The sequence below is a fragment of the Neopsephotus bourkii genome, unplaced genomic scaffold (genome assembly GCF_033783945.1).
Source record: "Neopsephotus bourkii isolate Nb327-2 ecotype Australia unplaced genomic scaffold, CSIRO-AGI_Nbou_v1 NB_379, whole genome shotgun sequence".
NCBI lineage: Eukaryota > Metazoa > Chordata > Aves > Psittaciformes > Psittacidae > Neopsephotus > Neopsephotus bourkii.
In genome coordinates, this window is record NW_026900884.1 from 2201852 (window position 1) to 2227037 (window position 25186).

Below are 25186 nucleotides of genomic sequence, written 5' to 3' on the forward strand. Positions count from 1 at the left end.
AAGGCCAGGCTGGATGGAGTCTTGGGTGACATGGTTTAATGAGGCGTGTGCCTGCCCATGGCAGGGGATTGGAACTAAAACTGTTCTGGGATTCTAGATGGAAACCTTAGTTTAAGAGCAACAAATCCATTAGCTGTGCTGAATTTCTAAGACATCTGTATGGTCAAGATGGGTTTCAGCTTTTATTTGTAAAATACTGACACTTCCTATATTATTCAGATAAACCAGGGAAAATAATGCAGATTTTGAGACTCCTCTAAAGTCCAGTGTTTTCACTGGGAATCTTTCACCAACTTCAGTGAACGCTGAATCAGATCTCTGAATATCAGTTGATTCCAGTTTACTTTGAAAGCTTTTTCCTGCAGTTTGCATACAACTAACTTTCTTCCCCTTACTTGGCCCAGAAAACCGGTTTTGAAGGCCAAATACTGTATCTTGCATTCTTTTACTAGTGAAGATACTTGCCAGATTCATTTTTTTCAGACACAAAATATGCAAGCTTTCTTTCAACATCTTTGACTATTACCATTCATGTCACTATATATTTTTAATATTTATACTTCAATTATCTGTGCACAGTTCATGAGTCTTCATTTTAAGGCAATTTAATTTAGAAGAACCCAGAATAATAGAATGTTACACAACCAAAACTTGGGATTTGTAAGCAAAGAAAGATTATTCTCTTTTGCTTATATAAGAGGATTTTATGCAAATTATTTTTTTTTTTTAAGGATCACTCGCCACCTGCTTTTATGCATTCAGTGTATTTTCCTGAAATGAACTGGCACAGGTCCTGCTTTCATCAAAACACTAATACTTTAGGTACTGAATAGTGAAATAATTTACATTCATTAAAAAAATCGAACCTAGGTATAATGTTGCTATATGACACCTTCAAAACATCCTAGTATTACATATAAATATTATGTTTTCCATTATGAAGTTTACCTCAAATACTACAAATAACAGTAATTTAATTACATTTGTCCAGGTAAGTATGTTTTGTTACAGAATACAAAGTTAAAAACTTGTAACCTGACTGGGTCATAATTTAAATTCAGCAGTTTTGTCTGTAAAGGCTTTGGCAGCTTCCATCTATTAAGAGACTGTGTGTTGATTTTTATTTGGTGAATCACACAGGGCAATGTAAGGTTGCAGCTTTATTGAAAGGATTTCATCATTAGAAAGACACTGCTGGATTCTACTAAGCACATTAATAAATGAAAAAAATTCTTACTGCATACAGCTAAGTACAAAAGAGAAGACAGGAAGTAGGTAAAAACAATGAGACAATTAGTCTTAAAAATTAGTGCTGGCAAATTAGTCAATACGATGAGCAGTATGATCAACCTACAGCAACCTAGCTATTAAAATAGTTCTTGAAGGTACCATGGGAAAAGGTGGATTTTAACCACAGATTTCTAGAAAGCTAGTTAAAAAAACTTTGAAGATCTATAAGCAAAACCATGTCATACAGCAGAAAGCCAAAGATTCTGGTTTGGAAACATAATAATAAATACTGTCATTCTTGGTCAGTCAGAGGCACGAATCAACTTCTCAGTAGTAAATGAGGGTGATACAAATACTGACTGTGTACAAAGGCCTTGAAAGCAAAAAAAAAAAAAAGCAGCTCCTGTTTTATGCAATAGAAAAGAGAAAGGCAAAAAAGACAGCCTGTTTCTAAATAATGTTTCTGTACCTGATACCAGGTATTTTACTTTCCACAGGGCAACATATAAAGAAATAGTAAAGCTATATCTGACATTTAAGAAGGAATGTGTCTCTCAGGCACTCACAGAAAAAAAGTGAAAATAGAAATCAAAGTATTTCTTAGAACAAGAAAAGTCATCACATGCCAACATTACAAAGTGCTTATACATGAGTCCAAACCCCTCCAGAACTTAGACCACTGTAACCCAAAGCACTTTCAGTATATAGCGACAACAACCCTTCATAAGTTAGTTTTTAAAGCTATCTTCAGAATGTGCATATTAATTATATTAATTCAGAGCTGCTTAGCATAGCAAAAAGAAAATAACTGAAATGACACATATATACCTATATAAACTTACATCCACTAATCATATGTTTATTAAGAATTCCAGATTCATTATGGATACTGAACACCCTTACATGTCAACTGTCTGAAACTATACCTATGATCATCATGTTGCTAATCAGAAGAGGCACACTGGCTCAAGAAAATAATTAAAAAAAAAAATGGAACTTACAATAAAGGAAAGGAGAAATCATATATGTAAGTGTCTGTGCTCAACTGTGAAAGTCACCACCACAGGCTGACAGATCCCATTTTGTATTTAGAATATAAAGAGTAAATTGCATTAAAAAAAACAAACAACAAACAAAAACCTTCATTTCTGATCTTCCTCCTTTTGGACATTAAACAAAATGTGCAACTATGAATAGACATTCCAGTCTTAATTCAGATGCTATGGTAGGTCTAACAAATACCATTTCTACATTTAAAACTTATAAGAACTTCATTAGAAAGGGCCCAGCCCTGTCACATCCAGAGGTTTTTTGAGGAATACTGTTCTAAAAATTTGTGCTTAATTTGATTATTAACAGTAGTTTGAGAGAAACACCCGAACTGCTACTACATCTTCAGCTACTAAAACTATGTCTCCAGCCTAATCATGGTTTTCCAAGCTGCCATACAGGTCCAATAAATTGCATTCCAACCTATTTTGTTTCAAAGCCACAATTCAAGCATTACAAATCATGTGGCTGATGGAAGATAAATCTAGGGATTGCTCTCATGTCTGTGTGTTACAGCCCATTTAGCTTTCCCTTCTGCCTGCATCTACCCTGTAACAATCATTCACGGAAGGACAGGTTACAAGTGTTTGTTTTAGATGAACAATCCAGAATAGCTTTCACATGAAAGAGGGGCTGTTCGAACAGAGCACTTAAAGAGTGGCAGCTACATACAATTAAGGATGTTCTTTACTAAGGCAATTAGGTTTTAAGTCCCAGTTTAAAAATGTTAAACTTTCCCTCTTCCCCAAGGTAATGATCAATAAATTAATAACACCAAGAACACTGGGATGGCTTTTTTTTCCTAGATTTACTAGCCTTGACAAATACATATATATGTATTTATATTCCATAACCACAAGAACGCCAAGCATTCTTTTGAAACATCACTTCCAGTAATTAAAACTAATTGTTAGCTCCACTTAAACAATAGTGTACGATACACCACATAGAATTTTACTGAGGTTTGAATGGAAAAAGTGCATGGTTTTATCCAGGCTGCTGTTCAGACAGTGTAAGAATCTGCTTGCATGTTTGCTCAAGCGCACGCTGAAGCTAAAGGGAGGTTGACCACTGACTTTAACGAGAGCACTCTCAATCCTACAATCACCCACCTTTGGAGCAGTGTAACAATACAGAAAGGAGTCTGCCAAACATTTGCAATAACCAGCATTGTCCCACATGCAATGTCATCCAGGTTCATTGCAAAATATAACAAAGGAAACAACGAAGAAGGTTCACATACGAACCAAAGGATCGCTGTTTTTCCACCTCTGCAGCTATTTACAGCATTAGACTATTCAAAAGATATTATCATGATCCTGTCTCTTTGAGGGCAGTAAATGAGTGAACCACCTCTTGATAATAGATAGCTGACTTTTTTTTTCCTGTGTGGGATTCAGAGGGGGCTTGAGAGGGAAGCTGGTGGGGGTTTTCTGGGTTTATTAATTTGTGTTTCTCTTTGGGGTTTCGGGGGGGAGGGGAAGGAGGGGTGTTGGATTATTTTTTTGTTGTTGTTGTTGGCTAGTGGGGTTGTTTTGGGGTTTTTTTTGTTGGTGGGGTTGTTTTGTTTTGTTCTCTTAACAAATAACTTAGAACCTTATTTATTCTTAGGGGAAGCACGTGTGGTGTTTTAAGTGAGGCTTTTCCCAATACACTTCAACCTCTCTCACAAGTTAAATGCATTAACTTGGTCAGCCCTGATCTGGCAGTTGGACTAGATGACTGCTGTAGGTGCCTTCCAACTAAAATTTCTCACATAGACAGAAACTTTGAAAAATGAAAAATCTATACAAAGCTGTTATGTGTCATAATAATAAAAAATAAATAAATAAAATAGAATCAGTGTGAGGTATCCCTGCTTTTAATGTGAGGTGTCCCTACTCATGGCAGCGGTGTTGGAACTAGATGATGATCTTAAGGTCCTTTCCAATCCTAACTGTTCTATGATTCTATGATAAAATCCCAAAGCAGAAAATCAAATTGAGACCCATAAATAAGTCCTTGCAAAAACACACATAAACACCCAGCTGCCCAAAAATGAAATAAAAAGTCCCTTTCACACTGCTTATGGCACCACCTAAGAGAGCTGTGTGTAAACTGATGAAAAATGTATTCCAGAGCTTCACATACACTGTAATCTGCCCTTTTGAAAATGCGTTACAAGATACTTGGGATTTTTAGTCCCACTAATTCTAACTGCTCAGGAGGGGCTGAAACAAAAAAATATCCTGTAAGATACATCAGTGCTACACAACTCATCTGACCATTTCTTTTTTTGTTTTCCTTCTCTCTCTCTCACACACAGAGCAAAAATCCAACAACACCACACAAAACCCAGCAGCTAACAGCCATGATCCACAAGTCTACACATATGTATGAAGTGAGGTTCACATGGATCTTTTTACAGGAGAAGGTTGTTAAATATGAACATCTATGACACCAAATTACACATATAAGGCATAAAATGCTGGAGACATCAATCCTTGTTATGCATTAAAATCTCAGGCTATTCATTTTACACTAGCTACCAACTTTATGCGGTTTTCTGAGGAATGTATGAATGGAGGACATTTCAGAAATCATGCCCTGAGTTAAAAGTGATCAGATCACCTCTTTGTATCGAACACCAAAAGCAAAAGATTGACTACTGTTTTTATTTCATTTTTTTCCTAAAATTTCAAAGTTGCCTGCTTTATTGGTCTTTCTGAATAAAAAACAATTTAATAAAAGTTTAATTCTTCAATCTAAATAAAAAACAGCTTTGACTGTGCTCTTAAGAGAGACTGATAAATTACAAATTGGCTGAACTAGGTATTTTCCCAATTCACAAATATGTAATACCAATTATAAACCACAAAAATCAAGAGGCTGTTCCTTCACACACAAGCAATCAATCTTATTCCTCTCAGTGAGAACACTTATATGAACAGCCACTCATGTTCATAAAGATGGAAGCCTCACAAACAACTTCAAATGTCATTAAGGTCTTCTGTGAATACAGCCCTTAGCCAAAGCTTCACACACCATCTAATGTCAAAACATACCATTCCCAGGTTTGCTGGTGGTTTCACCCTGCATTAGATGACCTATGTAGGACTCAAGACTAAAGCATAAACACTGCCTATATTCCAGCTGCTAATGCAGTAGTTTAATGCTCAATTCCCTTGGGGAGAAACGAACAAACAAAAAACACCACACTTTTCTCCCTCCCACCCATATATCTATTTGTCAAAAGAACACATAACAAAACCAAACCTGACAATTCCTTTAGCACATCTGTTATGTGAAGAGCCATTCAGTACTGCTCTGAACAGTCTTTGGTTCTGTGCAGTACAAGTTTTCTCTTTTCAGGTGACATAACTCTCTGATTGAAGGCAAAAAGCCCAGCAGAACTGAAGTAAGCATTACGTATTATAAATCACAAAACATACAACACTTGCTTCAGGACACAACTAGGATGGCTTCAGGCCAAAAGCACAGAAGCTCTCTCATGAAAAACTGGAAGAATGAATTGTATCTTTTGTAAAAATCTAAGGAAAGATTCATCCTAAACTAAAATCAGAAACCTTTTTATTTCACGTCACTGACTTGATCAGAATGCAATGACTGTTATGACAGGAAGGAACAAACTGAACCTGAGGTTACAAAATGAAAATTAGGAAATTAAGGAAACTTTGACAAATCTTGACAGTGAAAAAGTGCACTTACTGAATTTCAGGAGTTCCCAAACTTATAAATAAACAACATCACATAACAATTAGCACTGTGACTATTTGTGACACAATAGTTGTCTGAATTAATTTGAACTAATTCCAAACACTTTTGGCTGATCACTCCAGAATTCTAATTTATTAAATAGATACTCTTTACACAGGAGATCAAGTTTTATAGCAAAATAAAGGTCCTAAAAGAAAGACAGCAACTTGAAAGCAAATGGTTAAAGAATTTATTAGCAAATAAGGTGAAACATGTCTCCCAGCCTTGGCATCCAGGAGGGAGCCTCACTAGTGCCTGGATAAGCAAAGGAAAGCCTTGTACACAGACCTTGATGTCTCCCCAGTGAAGTCGTAATTGCAGTGAAGGACATGATAGAGATTTTCAAAAACAGTGTGCTGGGGAAGACAGGGGGTAGACAGAAAACAGTACAGGGTCTGAGAACAAGAAGTCCCAGATTTACATTTTCCAAAAGCCATTGACGTATGTGAAAGAAAACACAGACGATAAATTCTCATTCTCAGTGCCCATTTCAAGACATAACTTCATTAGTCCTATCAGGCCTGTCGTCCATTGTGCTCCCATTTCTACCTCCCCCAACATATGAATGATACTTTACACGTTTTCAGCAGTTTTACGAAGCAGCGTTTTTTGTGCACCCAATCTGCAGGTGCAGCAAAGACCTTGGCAAGGGGCAAACTTATTATCACTTATGAAAACAGTTACACTGTATTGTTCATACTACTTCAAGGTCTTGAGCAAAGCATAAATTCTCAAGAAAACGAAGTTATTGCAGTTCAAGAATCAGGCAGCTAACCAGGTAAGTCCTCTTATATGTAGAAATTATTTTACAGTATTTTGTAATTCCTAAACTTTTTTCTCTCTTTTTCTCTCTCTCTCTCTCTCATGCACTTGTTCGGTAATTCAAATAAGTATTTTCATAGCTTTTAAATAAAAAAACCTCTAATACTGTGCAATCCTCTGAAAACAGGATTTCAATACTGACCGTAATTTATCTTCAGGTCAGTTCTACAGAGCTGACTCTTCATTTTTCCTAAGAACTCTACATTTTCTTTAATGTATTTAAAGGTTGCAATGATGAATTTTTTACGTATTAAATACTTTTAAGTCTGTACTGAATCCTAGCATTAATGTTGGTATTCTTTAACCTCTGTTCTAACCTGCACTAGTTTTTTAACAGTCTTACAGTTCAAAAGAAAAGAGCACTGTATAAAGAATATAATGTATTTTTATTCTCCTTAATCTATACATTTATATTCCAGGTTTATTCGTGCGACAAGCGGAGATGATCGCAATCTGGCTCGTTGTTCCTTTTTCCTATGCATATACTTCTTTGAGAATTTGATCTAAAGAGGTATAGGGCATGGGAAAATGGGGCGACTGAGGTACTTCACCGTTCATTTGAAACAGCATCACCACGGCAACTATAGGAATGTATAGAGAACACAGATTTATGAAGAAATGGAAGGTTAATTTATGAAAAACTCACTTAACTGTCAAAAACTGTAAAAAGAGATACTGGTGTTATTTACCCTGATATAATGGTTGAATGTTGGTTTCATTCTAAAAATCTGGTGACATTAATAAGAATAATATTTTAAGCATTTATCCAACTACAGTATTTAATACATCTCTTGGTTTAATGTTCCATCTAAAATACAAGCACTGCTAAGAAGCTACTTCTGTATTCCTTATTCCCATAACCCTCTAATTTAAAATAATGGGAATTTTACATAAACTGCAAAAATGCAACTCTTTGGACTTATCTCAGTTACTGTGAGTAAATCTTTACTGAATTTAATATGACTCAGGTGTGTAAATGTTCTGAATGCAGATATTCTGAAGTGAGCTGTCTGCAATGTATTATTTTTTTTTAGGACTTGATCCTTTAAGATCCCAAGTAACTTTTATGTGATGCGTGCACTTACGGAGTTACAAATTCCTCTCTTGTAAAAATCAGACAGTTAACAGTAAATCTAATAATAAACATGCTGTGGTTTTTTTTTCTTCTTTCACTCACAGGTATCTTGGCAGTGGAAGCGTATAGGTTCTCTTGGCTTTTTTTTTTTTTTGTTCAGAAAAAAAGCAGTCATTAAACACACAATGTTTCTGTCAGAATACTTTTATTTACTCTAAACAGCAATGTATCACATCAATGCTGGGCAAAAATATTCCTACTATGAAACAATGTACATACTGCAAACCAAATAAGAAACTAATGTTTTAGTCACAGACTAAAACTTTGCATTGCCCTGCATTACAAATTCTAAGAAGTCATGCAAAGCTATGTGCTTAGAAAAAGCAAAAGTTGGTGCAAATCATTTTACTCAATGGCTATTGTTATACTATTCAAGCCTACATTAATATTTTAGAAGTTACTGTTTTATTTGTAATATAATAGTGTCAGAAAACTGTTCTATTTGCATGTCACTTTTTTTGTTAAATTAAAAGGCAATAAAAAAATTGCATCTACAACTGTATCTTTATTCACTGATTTCATACCAAAGCTATGGTAAAAGAGATGGAAATACGGAAACAATGCATTACTTAATTCACCTGTGAAAGAAGGGAAAGATTTTGGGTTATAAAAAAAAAAAACCAAACCAAACTCAACACATGAAATCTCGTAACTGTCATTAAATTCAAGAAAAACCTCTAGAATTATTGCACATAAAAGTGGAAAAAGCATATAAAAAAACAAACCCCCCAAAAAAACCAAAAGACAACTCCCATATAACTTACAGTTTCTCAAGTTCCAGTTTTCACACAAACATACATACATACATACATACATAAATAAATTTTTTACCTTTAATACATCTCTTGTATGACTTAGCCTACAACAATTCCCAGAGCCCTATGTATCAAGCCTACAAATGATGTTTTTTGGTGGTGGGGGTGGGTTTGGGGATTTCTTTTAAAGACACAAATATACAGTGTAAATTAAATGCTAAAGGAAAAATGTCATCTCAGCTATAACCAAAAAGAGAAGAAAACAAAGTGAGTTTGGAGTGAAATCAATAAAAATATCAGGCTGAAGATCAACCATATCAAACATGGTAATAGCAAGGCAAACAGCTACATTGAACTGAAAGAGTACAACAAGTATGTTAACAAGAGAATTTTAACATTTGGCATCTTTTTTACTGTTAACTTAAAATGTAGTGGCTTTTATAAAAATAAACTTAGAACGACCAAGTGGCTGCATGATTCTGAGTTACTGGCTGGGCTTATACCACAACAGGTACCTAAAAATCAAACATGAAATACAGCATTACATCCATCCACTATGTTATGGGAATCAATTCACTTTATTTACAAAAACTTGGGGTACCAGGTGTATATGAACTAATAAACAAGCACCTCATTGACTTAGGTTTTTTATGTTTTGGGATTTGGGAGTTGTTTTCTGATTTTAAAATCCACTGAAAAGAGCAAATCTACTTCTCACTTACTGATTACTGATTTCAGCTTTCATGTCTGAGGTCAAAATTTTGCAAACCTTAACATAACTCCAAGTATTCTCAAACTCCACATTTTTTTATTAACCCAGCACACCAGTCTTTATAAGCATAGTGATGTCTGTGTGTGTATATATATATATATATATGGAAACATGACACACAAACGATAAAACTTGGGACAGAAATTGGGAGCAGGCCTAGTAAATCTGGAGAAAGGATAGGATCATGAAGCATAGATTATCTGTAGGCTTTTCCACCTGTGTCTAGTTTGTGCTTAATTTCTCAAACACAGATCACACCCCTATGCTTAAACACCTTCCTGAACAAGACTGAAGGGAGAATAAAAGACACGGTGCAGGTGGAGACCCTTCCCTTTTTTATTTTGGTGGCACAGAGTAAGATACAAACTAATTATCACAAAAAAAAAAAAAAAAGTATTTTAAGTGTGAGCTGTAAACTTAGGAGGCAAGGACAGAAGGATTCCACTCTGTATGTCCTAAATAGAAAGGCAGAACCCTAGCTAAAAACATCTTTTTCACCTCCTGAAAATATTGGGTTAACATGTACTAACAAAACAGTATCATGAAAATAACATACAAAGGTACATGCAACATTACTGAATAGTAAATACTCAGTGGAGTAAAATGAAGGGCTGGAAAAATGCAAAGAACATACCAATACAAGGAAAATCAGTATTAAGGATTTTACTGTTCAACAACTGTATTGCAATTTGTACCACTGCCAGAGTTAAATGGGCAGTGAAAGCTTTAACAAAATTCCCTTTCACAGATATACTCTTCTGGTTCATTCTGTTGGACATTTCTCATATGCTAAGAAATGGGGAAAAAAAAATGGGACATGGGATACGGATAAGTATGAACTTACCTCTATCTGCAGATAAGAAAGCAAAAAATGTCCATTAAAATATAATTAAATAAATCTTGTCAGGTATGAAGCAAGACAGTCATGAACACTGACACTATACCAGTTGCACAAAGAGAGAAGCACCAAGCTGGCAAAGACTGGTGATTACTGTTCTAAAGCACTGCAAATCTAATATAAGGAGAAATCAACCAAAATTCACTAGCTTAGGGTTTTAAAGTAATTTCATGACCAATTTCTCTCCTCAGAGATAGGGTCTTTTCCTTTCTATCAGCAGAAGCATGAGTAGAACATTATAATTCTGTAAGAAAATAAAAATAAAATAAAATAAAAAACAGAAAAAAGGTTTGGTTTCATTAGAACAAACACCAGCATTTTGCATTACAATGACTGGAGTGTATCATGTCACACTCCACATGCTGGAAAATTGCTCCTCTGTATTCAGGTAAGGGAAGCAGATTTTTCCCTTTTGGATTTTTTTTGCCTCTGTATCTCATCTGAACCAAGATGTGTTTCAAGATTCTATATTGTACTGATTTTGAACTAGATAATTGGTGTATATTTTATGCACAAATTGGTAACATCAGCTTGTATTTATATGTGATACTTCAAGGTAATTTAAAACACTGAGAGGTCTCAGTCATGCAGGTAGATGTACAAGCTGGGAACAGTTTAAAATTTAAAACTATTTATAAATAGGAATAAAAATACAATTAATCTAAGTTACAATGCCTACACTTTAAAAAATTGCTGGCCAACTAAAACTTCCTGTTTGCTATGGTGTTTCGTTCTGTGTTACCTTACAGCTTAAAAGCAGTGAAAAGGATAGAAGGGGTGATACCTCAATTCCCTTTTACCTGCCTTGATAATCTCTTCCTGAATTTGCACTGCCTATGACAGTTTTCAAACTCTTACATATGTGACTAACTTTGTAGTGCAAAGGTTAAACAAAAAAAAAAAAAAAACAAAACAAAAAACCCAAGAATAAAGCACCACAGAAAACCACAAGAAGCACACAAACCCCCAAACCAGATCCACGGTTTTCTGTTATAATAGTGGGTTATGCATGAATAAGACTCCCTCTAATACAGGAATCTAAAACGTGTTAGTCCTAGCAAGATTTAAGGAGCAGGAGTGTGCAACCAGAAGCTCAAAAGGTAAGTGCAACAGCATTGTAAGCTATTAGGTAAGGTCACTTGGAGTTGTGGAACAGTTCTCTAGGGAACACAAATAGTTCAGACAAATCAAACTGAAGCAGAAACTAGATTTTCCAAAGAACTGCTGCAAGAGAAATTCAATGGTGCCAATAACACCAATTCAAAACAAGTCTCTGGGGTCTGACAGAACTCTCAAGTAATCCTGTCAAGTTTTGGGCTGCAGCCTGCAGCTGTTTAGTATATTTTGCTACTTCAATATAATTTTTTTCTTAATCATTTCTTCTTTATTTTACACTTTGGGAGATACTGATAAACATAAGCATTTCAAAATATAAAAAACAAACCAACAAAAGCCCTCTCAGAAGTCAGGTTACATTAATTTCATTGCAGCTTTTCATTATCACTGCAAGCAATAGACTTACAAGGCAAAAGGAACAATGTTTGAAGAGGTTTTTCCCCTCCATATTTGGTAACAATGTTGTTGTGACCAGCATTAAGCAATTCCCATGACTCCCTATTCCTACTTCTGCCTCACTGTATCTGAGCTTTAAACAGATCACACAACCAACCTGACTAAGGAAGAAAAAAGGCAGACATAAAATTCTACTTCCCCCTTCCCAGTGGAACTAGTTCTCTGATCTGATTCATTTTGCACCTGCAAAACCAGCTGCATCAGCGTAATGAAGGAAGAGAAACAGAAGTTGCTTAAATTGGAAGGACACTTACAAACATCTTTGGAATCGTAGTTTGAGGAAAAAATGTTTATATTTTCTCTGTACTTACTTTCTCCAACTCACAAACAGCCATGACAAATTTAGCTTAGAGAGAAGAGACAACACTTACCTAGTGGGAAATAATGTTCATGTCCCCCTTTTTCAAAGACTCACTGACACGTGTAAATCTAACTACTCTGTAACGCTACCTGTCAGCACTGTCATAACTGACAGTGGGAAAGCAATAAGCAGTCATGGTCTGTACATCCAAACAAACAAACAAAAAAAACCCCTAATACAGCAGCAACATACTATACCACGAGCGTTTAGATTCATTTTTAATTGAAACTAAAGCCAAGTCTTCAAATTCATGTTCCAGCATCTACAAAAGCTTTTTTCTTTTTGCAGATGCCAAGAGGTCAGTTTTATTACTAAACATGAAAAAGAAAGCTACAGTTTTATATGAAGATTTGAGCACATGAAACACCTCACTAATGCTGAAAAAGAACAGTCCCTCATACCTTCCACCAAAGACATCCAAAAAGGAGGAAAATTGTAGGTCTCAGAGTTAAAAAAAAAAAAAAAACAAAAAAAACACCAAAAACAAACCACCACACACAAAAATACCACAAACACACAAAACCACCAACACAAAAAAAATTATAATCTTCAGGTATTTTTCTGTTAACTTTGGGGTGTGGGTTTTTTTCCACTGAAGAATGGCAGTTTAATAACTTACACACCACACACGTATGCTTGGGGGGGAAGAGCAGGCCAGAGAAGAAGGGAGCCTGACTTGATACCTGCCCTAAAAGAGCTCAGTTCGCGATTAATCTGGAGGAGGTTTTGGTTAATTAGTCGGGCTTTTACTATATCAAACAAATGCTACAGCAATTTAATTAATGAGTTCTAATTCTTCCAGCTTTTAATATATAGCATAGAAGTATTGGTTGTGTAGCTGTTCTTTTTCTCGTGAAAATTGTTCCCATTTTTAACAAGTCCTAAGTGTACACACGCGAAAATGCCAACCCAAACAGATTTCACAGGCACTCCAGAGAGGACCTGTTGAATTTCAGCGTTCTCCAAAACCTTTCCTTCAGCTGTAAGCACGCTTCTGCCCCGGGCAGCGAAGAGCGGAAAGGCTGGAGGGAATGCCCCCACGGTTCCCCCGGCTGCGCGCTAGGCAGAACTAGCTTCTCCCGCGGTCTCAGCGCTCCCCCTGCTGACACTTCCACGGTAAACCCGGGGAGAAGGAAGCTGCTGTAATCGGAGGTGGAGAGGATAGTAAGAAACGGTGTGTCAAACGGAAGGACACTGTTCACAAAAGCACGGATGAAGGGAAGAAAGGTCTGGATGTTTATGAAACATATGAGTAGACAAGAGCCATTGCTGGGAGGAAAGAATTTTGGGCCTTCAGTGTTTTTTCCTATTCTCTTCTGTTTCTGCAAGTCACCTGTTTCTATAATACAACACAGTCTAGAATTTGGGATTACAGCTCTTATTAATGTCAGCAAACTTTATTTCTAATTATTCATGACAGTGAGCTTTTACACAAGTCCACATTGGGGGGGGTTTTGTTTTGGTTTGAGGGGTTTTTTTAATAAAAAATATTTATAAATATTAAGCAACTTACTAGGAGCTGAGAAATTAAAACATACTGGGATAATTCATACAATCTCAATTCTACTTCATAAAACACATGCTACAATGCAGTCTGAACTCAGTGCTTTCAGTCTTATAAATTATTGCCTTTTTTTTTTTTTTTACCATAGGAGTCCTACTTCATTCTTCAGGACCAAAGCCTTCTCAGTTGTAAATATGAGAAAGTACAAATTAAGTGAAGAAAGGAAAGCAGGAAGTGAAAAGAAATATCTTAAAATGAAGAAAAATTGTTTGATATATCATCAGTCTATTTCTTCCATCTGGGACAGTTTTCCTATAAGATGGGCCAAAGCTTTTTAAACAAATATCCTTTTTTTTTCTTATCTTTTGTGTCTTACAATGTGCAAGGAGATTAAATTAAAATTAAGTACTATTTGAATTCTAAAATATTATTGGTTTCCATTAAAAATATTTTTCCCATTACCATATGATATGCTTCACTGGCAGAAGGAACCTGAGCAGTAACAGACTACTCCTTTACTGGGGGGCAATGCACTATTAAAATTCAACTGTCAGCCAGCCGTTGCTGAATCAAATGTGGAAGGAAGAGCATGAGATCAGCCCATTAGACGTTCTGCTTCGAGTACTGCAAAGTGCCACTAGGTGACGTAATCCAGCACCACCATATGAGGCGTTGCACCCGTACAAGCCAGCAACATTCTATTCAGTAAAAGTAATAGAGCAAGGAGCAGAGGGCATGCTACAGAGTCAAACTGACATAATCAAAACATCTAGAAAGGCTGGCAAAGAGGAAGCCACGAGAGTAAAGTTGTATTCAAAAATCATTTATTTATGAGTGAATTTATGCAACTGTTTATGTGTGCCTCCACATTGCTCCAGTTCTTGCTTTAGTGTATCTGGAGAACGTGAGTAATTATACTGACCCACTGACTGTAAAGTCTTTGGCATTTATTTATATAAAGAAACAAAACTATCCATAGTGAAAAGGAATCCTCCTGCTTCTTTTCCCTTCCATGCTTCACGCATTCTTCTGTGAAAGCTACAGAGTTTATCCAGCTCTTCAGTAAGTGGGTTTTTAACGCTTCTAGCTGCAAAAAGCCATGTGCCTTTCTTTTTTCCTTTTTTCTCCTGGCTTAGAAACCTAAAATAGACTCCCTGATAGATCAGAGGGCTACCTAAAGTCAGTTCATGTGTGGAAAACATGCCCCAAAACAGAGAGGAGCAATGGAACAACTCCATTCAACAACAGTTCTGGTTATTTCTAATCAACCCATTTTGTTTAATTAGGTGTGTCCTTTGTATGAGGTGGAAATTAACATGACACATAACACATGATGAATGCCCTTAATATTTGTTCAAATGATTGAATTAATCTGTCTCCAGTGTTTTTCATTGCTAGCAAACTGACAAATCCTAGTACAGCTTCTATGCATTAATATTTTCCATAATTTCCTGCAAAGCAATAATCATTTTCATGGTGTTGACTATCTTCACAACCGATGCAATGACTAAGAGCATATAAATTAAGAGACACTCCATAAAGTTATTTCAACAAGAGACTTGGACAAAATAAAACATAGTTGTATGTGATATCAAGCATTTTCACTGAGATCTCAGTCAAGAAATGTTATCATTAAATGACAGCAGTAAAATGCGAGTCATATACATGTCCACTACATTTCTCTAGCCTACTATTTACATTCAAAATTTTGGTCATATTGGTTTTTTAATTCCATGTGCTCATAGAAAGCGCTAATAATCAGTGGAAGATGGAATGTTTCATCACAGGACCTGCAGATTGTTAGTTGATAACTAGAAACACTCGACAATTACCCTTTAAATTGCAATTGCTCTCATGTGATGGTCACTTATGGCATTACAATCACTCCATCAAAGCCTTTTGAATGAGACTTTGCCTCAAGCCATGTTCTCTATCTTAGGCAAATCATCTTAATAACAGTCAGTGCATGAACATTAGCATTTAAAAATGTAATTCACTTTAAGCATATGTTTTCTTGTGTTTAGCACCTTCATACCCATTGACACTTTAATTTTGAGCTCCCCTTTTTAATTTTGTTCTAACATTACAGGGTTGAGTTGCCTGTCTGGCAAAAATGAAGTTTGTTGTTATGAATTAGGACAGCCCATTCTCACAAAGAAAAAAAAAAAAAATCAAAACCCAACCCACAACCTCAAGCAGACACACACAAAATACCCAAACCACCAAATTTAAATATCAACTGAAGGAAACAGAAGGAACTTGCAGAAAAAGCAATGATAAATAGTATTAGAAGCCTTTAAAAGCAAAATACATATTGAGTTTCTAACATAGGAGAACGCTACACACCTTTTATAGTGCAGTCACACACCAGCACAAGAAAGTTTAATCATTATGTCACCTACTTCTTAGAAGAAATGGACCAGTACTTAAAACATGGGCAGCCACCAGAGCTACTTTAATTTTCTGTCTGCACATGGTTTTCTGCTAACAGTTGCACCAACACAAAAATGTTGTTGTCAATACATTTTATTTTACCTAAGAAGCATCAAAAGTCCTTAATGGTATGTCTGTGTTGTTTACAATTATAGATCAAAACTACTAGCACTGGTTTTAAAGTATTAATGTTAATGCAAAAATATCCTCAGCAGAAAAAATTCTCAGAGTAATTCTGACTCAAATCTATGCAAGTTATCACCAACAGATACAGCAAAGGAGATTCCCCACCAGCACCACCTTTTAAAAATAAAGTCTAAGAATTAACATGTCACAAACACCTTCAGCTCTGTGTGAAATCTAGTTCATTATCTGCGACTGTATAAACTCAAGCAGTAGTGACTCTTTACCGAAACAATCTGTAAATGTGTTAGCCTATGCTTGCGGAGGATAAGGACTGTGCCATCCCAGGCCCACTTCAGGCCGTAAAAGTGGGTCTTTTCTCACCCTTATCTGAATCATCTTTGAACAGACTGCCTCTGAACAGAGTTTACACTCCTCTTCTTTGATCTACTTTATAAGAACATCAGAACTGTTTACTTTGAAATGCACACATTTCTTTCTTGGGGTGTAGAGGAAGGAGATAAGTGTTTTAAGACTTGAACAGGTATTTTCTCAGTGTTTCTGATTCTGATCAATAGCCTGAAATATAAGTGCGTATTACTTAATCTCATCCTTAAATAAATTAATAAGAATTAACTTATTCTACTACCTTTTAGATAAGTCAAAACTTCCCACCCTACTTTCTGCTAATGATCTAACAAATTGCAGGTTAACACTACTGTGATCTGGTTTCAAACGTTCTCTCCTGGAATACTTCGTTAAGTTTCTGATACTACTGAATTCAACAGCGGTACCTCCAGCTTCGAAAGAAGATAAAGAGTCCTAATTGCAGCACTCTGCCTCACGGACAGCACTGAAAAAATATTTAACTTTGCATTTCCAACTAATTACTAATTCAAACAACATTTACACACCTTGACTTTGTAAAGAGTGATGTGTTACTCATAGACATATTGGGAAGATAGTAGAATCAATGTTTTTCCACAATTTACCTGTTTGCAAGCTCGAGAACTACCTGTTCTTACTTTGAGTCACTCCTTTGCCGATAGAAAGGCAGCAGGATTATTCCAAACTTTGCACCAAACAGGCAAAAGGGGCTCCAGCTTTGAGTTTAAATCTCATAAAAGGGGCCTCCCTATATCCTCCTTTGTTACCAGTCTCAATCCTTGTCCTTTATACTGGGAGATAAAGATAGAAAATCACGGCGTGATTCGAGAGTCGAGGCCAGCTTGGGCAGCATAAAAAGCACTGGCCATGATGCAATTACCAGGAGCTACGTGGTCAAGAGACCACTCAACTGAACTTGGCGCCAGGTCAGGTAGCCTTGAGTTTTGCTAACTGCTGCGTTTAGAGATTAGGCGGATGTAACAATCACCTGAAAAGGGAGATTAAAGCACCTCTCAATGAAGTCCTTTGTCCTCTGTCTCGATGCTTTGCGGCCTTTTCAAAAAACACGTCGCGGAAGGTGCTTTAAATGTTTGCCCCCAGAGCTGGGACGGCCTCAGTGAGCGGGGACCGGCAGCAGCGGGGGAGATGGAGAAGAGGCCTTTCTCGGTGGAGTGGCTGGCCCAGAGCAACCGCGGCGGAGCCCGGCCCACAGTTGCAGGTCCCTGCTCCCCGACCAAGGACATCGGCGGCCGAGAGACCTCAGCCAACTGCGGTGAGTCGCTCTGAGGGACCGTTGGTAGCGGCCGTTGGGCTAACTAACGGTCGCCTCTCGTGATGCCGTCGGAGGACAGCAGCCGCACGTGCGGCCGCTGCCTACGTCTTCCCCTCCCCACCTCACCACCCCCGTCGCCCTGACGTCCGATCGTGTCCCCGTAGCAGCGAGCTACGCGGACCGCAGCAGCCCCGGGCGCGAAGCGGAGGCCGGGGCAGGGACCGGGCGGACCCGCACAAAGTTCTCGGCCGCTCAGCTGCAGGAGCTGGAGCGGAGCTTCCGCGAGCAGCACTATATCGGATCCGGCGAGAAGAAGCGGCTGGCAGCCGAACTGAACCTCTCCCAGAACCAGGTGAGCTCCCCTCTGCTTCCGCCCGAGGGCACACGGGCCCAGAACCCCTTCTGAAAGCTGCGGGAGAGGAAAGGCATCTCGGCCCCTGCTTGCCTTGGCGGGCACCTCATTAACCTCTGGGGGGGGACGGAGACAGTGACGGCTCCCGCAAGTGCGGTTAGGCCAGGCCGCTGGCCAGCCCTACCCCTCTGGCAAAGAACCAGCTCGATCGAGCTTACGCCCCTGCTTGAGCTGTGTCCACTCTGCATATTTTGTGTTAAGCCCGAGACAATACACAAATGAGCAGTGAATACTTAAAGGATACTTTTAAGTAAAAACTTAAAAAAAATAAAACCTCATAAGAGGTAAAAAAAACACTGTGCAACTGAGTAATTGGCTTGCCATGTGTCACAGAGTTTGTCACATCTTGATTCCTCCGTATGCCCAGACAATTGCTCTACTGAATACAGATCAGTGTTATTAGCCCTGACTCTTATAACTGTTAATATATTCTGTCACTCTGATAGACTCTGATAGTCTGATTTCAGGATGTATTACTATATGGAAAAGGGACAAATGGCTTGTTTTCCAATTTTAACTTTTTTTTTCCCTCAGATCAAGTCCTGGTTCCAGAATCGTCGTATGAAGTTAAGACGTCAGACTCAAGAAGCCAGACTGGAAGCTCTTTTCTCAGGCTTGTTTTTGCCATATCGCCATTACCCAGATCTTGCTACATCCAACTGTTCTCATGAGACAGATGTCAACATCTCTTCTACCTCCAGTTTCCCTTCACCCAGCTATGCCAAGCCCTGCCTTGTTACCTTCTGTTGGCAGCTCAGTCTCTTCACCCGGTTTTGCCAAGTCTGGCATTACTGTTGCCTTCCAGCCCAGGATTATCTCGTTACTCCTGCAATTCCAGCAATGACTCCGATGACCATAAAAGACTGAGGTTCCAGCCATACCTTCCTTCCTGTTAAAAATACCAAAGATTACCTGTGGTCTAAATTAGAGCTGCCAAATATCTCTAAGAATAATTATTTAACTTATTTTGTTATATTAAATAGCTTGTTGATTCAATTTAATGTTTTAATCAAATGTTGGTTTATGTTAAAGGAGAAAGGATTTGTACTGAAGAAGAGTAGGACTTGAAACTTTTTATTCCTACAATCTTCACTATGCTGCATTGAAATGTCTAAAATTTTCCTATCCAAAAGGAATTCAGTATAAACATTCTATATGATGTTCTATATTATATAATATTCTATATAATAAATTCTATAGAAATATTCTTATCCTATAATCATGTGGGGAGCCCCACAGAAGAAAATGGTGTACTGTTTACACTTCAGTTTACATACTAATCGTGTAACAGATGAGTGTTAAAAACTTTGGCCCTTCAACTTGTGTGGTGTTTTAGAGAAAGATTTGTAAACTATAGCAAACAAATTGAAATTAAAATGCTACCAAAGGTGGCATCCCTAAGAACAAAGCTGAACAATTTTTTTTCCAGCATTCTCTTTTATCTGTATATTCTCCAAAAATCTAAAGTTGTCTCCCATGTTTGTCCATTTATGCATTTAAAGAGAAGCGAGGCAAAGGAATTAATTGGCAAGAACATATTTTGATGCTAATGTCAAACATACACATAATTTAAATCTGCTGATGAAAGTACTGGAGTTATTCACAATTTCAGGTCTCTTGAAACATTCAAAATGAGATTGGTTTGATTTTACTTCTAAAGCTTCAGCTGTAGCTTGACAGCCTCACTAGTTTTAAACTGCAGCATTCCTTTAGGACTGTTCCTACAATTCCCAAAGCAAGCTTTATGAAAAATAGCAAAGTTAAGCCTTCAGGGAATAATGAGAAACAAGAGATCTGCATCAGTATAAAACAACTGCAGCAGGTGTGATTACATCTTCCCTGCACCATTACCGTTGTAATCTGTTTATCAGGTGATGGTTAGACTACTTTGCAATTGTCAGAGAAAAATAAGACAACCCACACAGTACAACAAAAAATGTTGATAAGCAGGGCCTACAACAGCTGTGTGCCTTTCCATTAACTGTTGTGGAGCTAAAGAGGACAAAGCTGAAATAGTCTTTGATAGACATCAGAGATATTGAGGTGCACGAGGGGATATCAACAAGTTTCATCCAAATTCCTGCCTCCCGTGTCTCATCTCCTGTCCAAGTATAACCTCTGATGAAAAGGAAATCCCTGAACATGCCACGGTGAGGTTTTCTCTGAACCCACTCTCAAGCACTCCAACCTTTCCTATCCAGGGGGAGGGTAAGAGACACCTGAGGGGATTTTCCACACCACACAGCCCCTCAGTGCCACATTAAGACAACACCACTCCAAGATCCTGATGCTGAAGGGACATGTTCGTTTCTCACCCCCCTGAACAGACTGTAAGATGTAGGGAAGAGGCACTTCCTTTCCCCCAGCGACCAGAAAGTTTTCTTCCAGCATGTCAACCTGGATCCTCTTGGTGTTTACTGTACCTGGTTTGCAATAGCATCATCAGAGAAAATTCTCCTTACCACTTTCAAGCTGTCCTTTCACAAGTGAGAAGCTTGTTAAAGGCTGTTAAATCGAAACTCTTAATGGCTCCCTGGATTGGAGACTGAAGAAGGAAAGTTTAGACTACAATGCAGCAATCAATCAACTTAGTTTCTAATGCATTTAAGGAGACCTCTGAGGCGAATTAAAGAAACTTTATTAAAGTGTAATAGATTAAAAGAAATAAGTGCTAAGCAAGCTCTTTCAAGAGAGGAGAAATAACAGATCTCAGGAAGAACAAAAATCTAACAGAGTTCAGGATTGTCAAAACACAAATTTGAACAAGTCACTTTAAATGTTTCTTCCAAAGGATTCAATTTACTTAAAATGAAATAATTTTTAAAAATGCAGTTATCAGCAGTTACCATGGGCAGTGGTGAAAAATCCCGTTAATCAATATGGCTATGGACCAGTACCATTGAGCTTTAATACAAAGCAATGCATTGATTAATATCCAGAAAAGAAACTCACCAGCAATTTATCCTTCCTTCTGGAGGATGCACTCAGCCAAAGGCACAATGTGATGCAACTGTTAAGGTCCAGGTTCCCAAACACACCAACAGACAGACTACACCTCAGTGTCCTAGGTTCAGATGTGGTCTTAAGCTGCAACACTCAGCATGAGCATCAGTCAGGCAAGATGTATTAAAACATATAAATCGTTATCCATTACCCAAACTGAAGTTCAGATGACCATGGTCATTTACAGTGTACGAGTGCAGCCTATATAAAGTTGACACATATAACTGTTCAGATTTTATTTATATGCAATGAAAACTGTTCTTTTAACATATGCATCCAGACTAAATAACTTTGCCCTTCACCATGGAAAATTTTGCAAAAGCGACTTCTGCTATTGCTTTTCACCATCCAGTTCCCTGGACTACAACGGACTACCAACACTTAAAAAAATAATAGCCTGTCAAATAAAAAATACTAAGAGTGGCATCACATCCAATAGATTTTAATATCATTTAGTACAAATATAATATTATTTGTTCTCACATTTAACTTAAAATAATAAATGTACTCTTCCAAATCAGACGTGAGGTTTTGAGCACACTAGACATCACAGCACTTTTCTCCTTTGCCTGCCCCTTTTCATTTTCACTATAATGCATATACAGGATTACATTGTTTGTCCATTTTGTTCTGAAAAACTGGATGGAAGGAAGGATGAGGGAGAAAGTGTCGATGGTAGCAGGGCAGCTCATTTGCCATGAAGTGGTAGGTACTTTGTGATGCATCATATCTGGGAAAGGGGAAGCCGAACTGCACAGCAGGTACCGTGGCAAAAGGCAAGAGTCTCTGGTGCTGAGCAGCAAAGGGGTAGAGGAACCCATCCTGGAACAGAGCCGGGGAGGTGCCCGGGGGGAAGCTGTACAGTGGAGCAGGAGCCAAGAGGCTGTGCTGGTTGTCCTGTATCTGCCTCTTCAGCTTCATCCTCCTGTTCTGAAACCAGGTCTTGATCTGAGCAACGATAAGAGCAGGGTGGAGGGTGAAGGAGACAAATCAGGGACTTTGCTTAAAAGTAATATGCACACTATGAACAATTGTAGCTCAGCTGCTTCTGCCATTTTTTTTCCTACTTTTAGCTGACAAAGGTGGACTTTCACCCTAGTTGACAGAAGGCAGAGGATCTGGGGGCTGTAGAAAGGAAGAGTGACTGTGTTCAAGTTCAGATTAATCACTCTGAGTCTTTAAGACCATATACAAGGTTCGCAAGGTCTGCACAGATCGCTGCACATCGAGGACAAGCAGCTTATCTTACTAAGAAAGAAAGGAACCTCGGTACCTTCTCTTTAGAAAGTGTCCCCAAATTCCAGACTGTTAACTCGTTAATACCCGGCCCACAGGCCCTCATAAATCCAGCTGAAGACAGCTACGTCTGTTCAGGGGAAGGAAGGCCGAAACAAGACTGACGAGCCCGAAATCGGAATCCGCTTCCCCTGGAACCCACCTGAATCTCCGAGAGCTGCAAGGCAGCCGCTAGCTTCCTCCGCTCCGAGGCCCCCAGGTACTTCTGGCGCTGGAAGGTCTTCTCCAGACGGCAGACCTGGTCCGAGGTGAAGGCGGTCCGCGCCCGCCGCTGCCGCCCGCAGCTCTCCCCCTCAGCCGCCGCAGCCGCGCGCTCCCCTCCTGCGCTCTCGCTTTCGTAGCCCGAGGACTCGTCGGCGCTCAGCCAGCCGCTGTCGGGGGCTGCAAACGAGGGAGAAAGGGGCAGCGGTGAGGCCTTTTTCCCGGCTGGGGAGAGTGCCTCCGCCTCCCTTCGTCTGACAAGCCGTTGCACCGATGGGAGCCAGGGTCCCGTGTGCCGCAACCCACAGGCCCCCCGCCCCACCCTTCTTCTTCCTCCCTGTCCGTTCTCACCTACCTGGCTCCGACGGGCACGCGTCGGTAGGCTCCCGGGGACTGTCTCGGCCGGGCTCGGCTGCGCAATGCTTGCTGTCCTCCGGCTGGCTCGGCTGCGGCCCGCCCCGTCGGGGCTCGGCTCTGACCACGAGTGGGGTACTGCCGAGGGAAGTGGGGGGACGTGGAGGAGGTGCGCAGCAGATGTGAGGCCTGACCCCTTGGGGCTTGATCTCAGCCGAAGGGAGCTGGGCCTGGCTCATGGTGAGAGGAGCTAGGGGACCTACGAGCTCGGCGCGCTCATATATGTGCGCTCCGGTCCCGGGCGGGCTCGTTTGCAAGTGTGAGAGCACATCAAAGTGGGAATCTAGCCGAGATTACAGCTGCCAGCATGGAGGAAACTTCACACGTCTGGCAAATGTCTACAGCCCCTGGCTCCAGCGTGTCTGAGGGGCCAGGGAGACCCCCTTGAAGTGCAAACCTGCTCCTCTCCCCCGGGCGGGCTCGGCATTGGCAAGCCCAGCCCCGCAAACGACGTTTAAAGATGCCGATGGTGGCTGTAACAGCTCCGTTTTACCCACTTCCTTTTCAGCCATGGGATCCCGTATTACGCAGGTACCCAAAACCAGGCCGAGACGGGCAGGACTAGCCCCTTCCGTCGGAGCTCGGGGCGAGGGCAGGGCAGGGGTAAGGGTGAGGGGTAAGGTAGCGCTGTCAGTGCCTGCCAGACCCGGGCATTGCACCTCGAGGGGAGCTGCGGAGACCGGCGTTCCTGGGAAAAGCAGTGGGGGGCCGCTACCAGGAAGTCCCTATCCCCCAGGCTGAGGCCTCACTCCCGAGAATCGCGGCAGAGTTAGGGGGGTTAGTAGAGCCTCGGGACCTCTCAGCTTGAACTTGGCGCCGTCTGTCTAGCCAGAAAACGCAACCATCCCTCGAAGAGCTCAGCGATCAAAGTGTAAGTGAGCACCGAAGCTCGCACTTCATCAGCTACAAACTATCCAAATCCACACGTCGCTTCCCGAGAAGGATGGTGTCCTGGTAATGCAGCGAGGACACCAGGACACACCCTCCCTCACTCCACCCACCCTCCGCAAAGCCGTGGGAAAGTCGGGGGAAGACCGGATGGGAAAAGGGGCATCCCTGCCTCTCAGCCTGTCTCCGGGCCCTTCTTGTGTCCGACTTCTACCCGGCTTTTAGCCACTCCGTCTAAAAAGTCCGCACAGACCACAACCCCTCTGGCAGCAGCGGTACTGTGATAACACACTCTTCCTAAAGATCAGGGGAAGTGACTGCCATTGCTGTAACTGAGTAAAAGCACAGATTTCCACTGAACTCCTAAGGGTTTCCGCTGAGATGCACAACTAAAAGGAGTGGGCATCATGCAGTTGGGCCTAACAGGGCAGGAGCTTGTTTCTTTCTAAGAACACAGCAATAACCTAGATTCTTACACTTAAAAGTAGATGCGAGTTTAATTTTTGTAATAAAGTCAACCATGCTAATCAATCCAACTCACCCCAAAACTGCACTGATCTTAAATAGATATGGGGAAAAAATTGTATTCGTGGTATCCATTTTTATTGTTTCAAGTGTTCCCTTAACTCCAGGGCTGCGGGAATGGACAGTGCGTTATTGACACACACACACACCCCCCCGCGCCCTCGAAGACCCTACTGTTTATCCCAGCTCTGGCCCCAGGGAACCATAAAGCCCAGGTACTAAGAGCAATGCAAGCGCCTTACCAAGCCCACCGAGCCCAGGAGCTGGATTCTTCCTGGAGCTTTGCTTGTGATAACAGCCCCTAAGGGCAGGGATACGTCAGGCTGTGCTTGCCTCGATACTGCTCTTTGGGGTGCTGGGCACAGCCACTAAAGGA

At 39.8% G+C, this 25186-nt stretch overlaps 2 protein-coding genes and 2 long non-coding RNA genes across 4 annotated transcripts in view; 2 read left to right on the forward strand and 2 right to left on the reverse strand.

Moving 5' to 3' along the window:
• The window catches only part of LOC133209999 (uncharacterized), a 47321-nt gene extending 29149 nt beyond the window's left edge, over positions 1-18172 (reverse strand). Inside the window, exon 1 of the long non-coding RNA XR_009724824.1 lies at positions 17437-18172. This is a non-coding gene — a long non-coding RNA (uncharacterized LOC133209999). The remainder of the gene's footprint in view (positions 1-17436) is intronic.
• On the forward strand, positions 6326-8084 carry LOC133209957 (uncharacterized). The gene is made up of 2 exons (XR_009724816.1): positions 6326-6814; positions 8038-8084. It is a non-coding gene; the product is annotated as an uncharacterized LOC133209957 (long non-coding RNA).
• A 79-nt stretch (positions 18173-18251) lies between the features above and the next one.
• Positions 18252-19484, forward strand: LOC133209958 (homeobox protein vex1-like). Its single transcript, XM_061348934.1, has 2 exons — positions 18252-18423; positions 19018-19484. Exon 2 carries the CDS (start codon positions 19045-19047, stop codon positions 19348-19350), a length of 306 nt encoding a protein of 101 aa, XP_061204918.1. The 5' UTR covers positions 18252-18423; positions 19018-19044; the 3' UTR covers positions 19351-19484.
• A 2533-nt stretch (positions 19485-22017) lies between these two features.
• LOC133209959 (homeobox protein vent1-like) lies at positions 22018-23912 on the reverse strand. Its single transcript, XM_061348935.1, has 3 exons — positions 23339-23912; positions 22925-23163; positions 22018-22434 (listed from the first exon to the last, which is right to left on the reverse strand). Exons 1-3 carry the CDS (start codon positions 23574-23576, stop codon positions 22075-22077), a joined length of 837 nt encoding a protein of 278 aa, XP_061204919.1. The 5' UTR covers positions 23577-23912; the 3' UTR covers positions 22018-22074.
• Positions 23913-25186: the final 1274 nt, after the last annotated feature.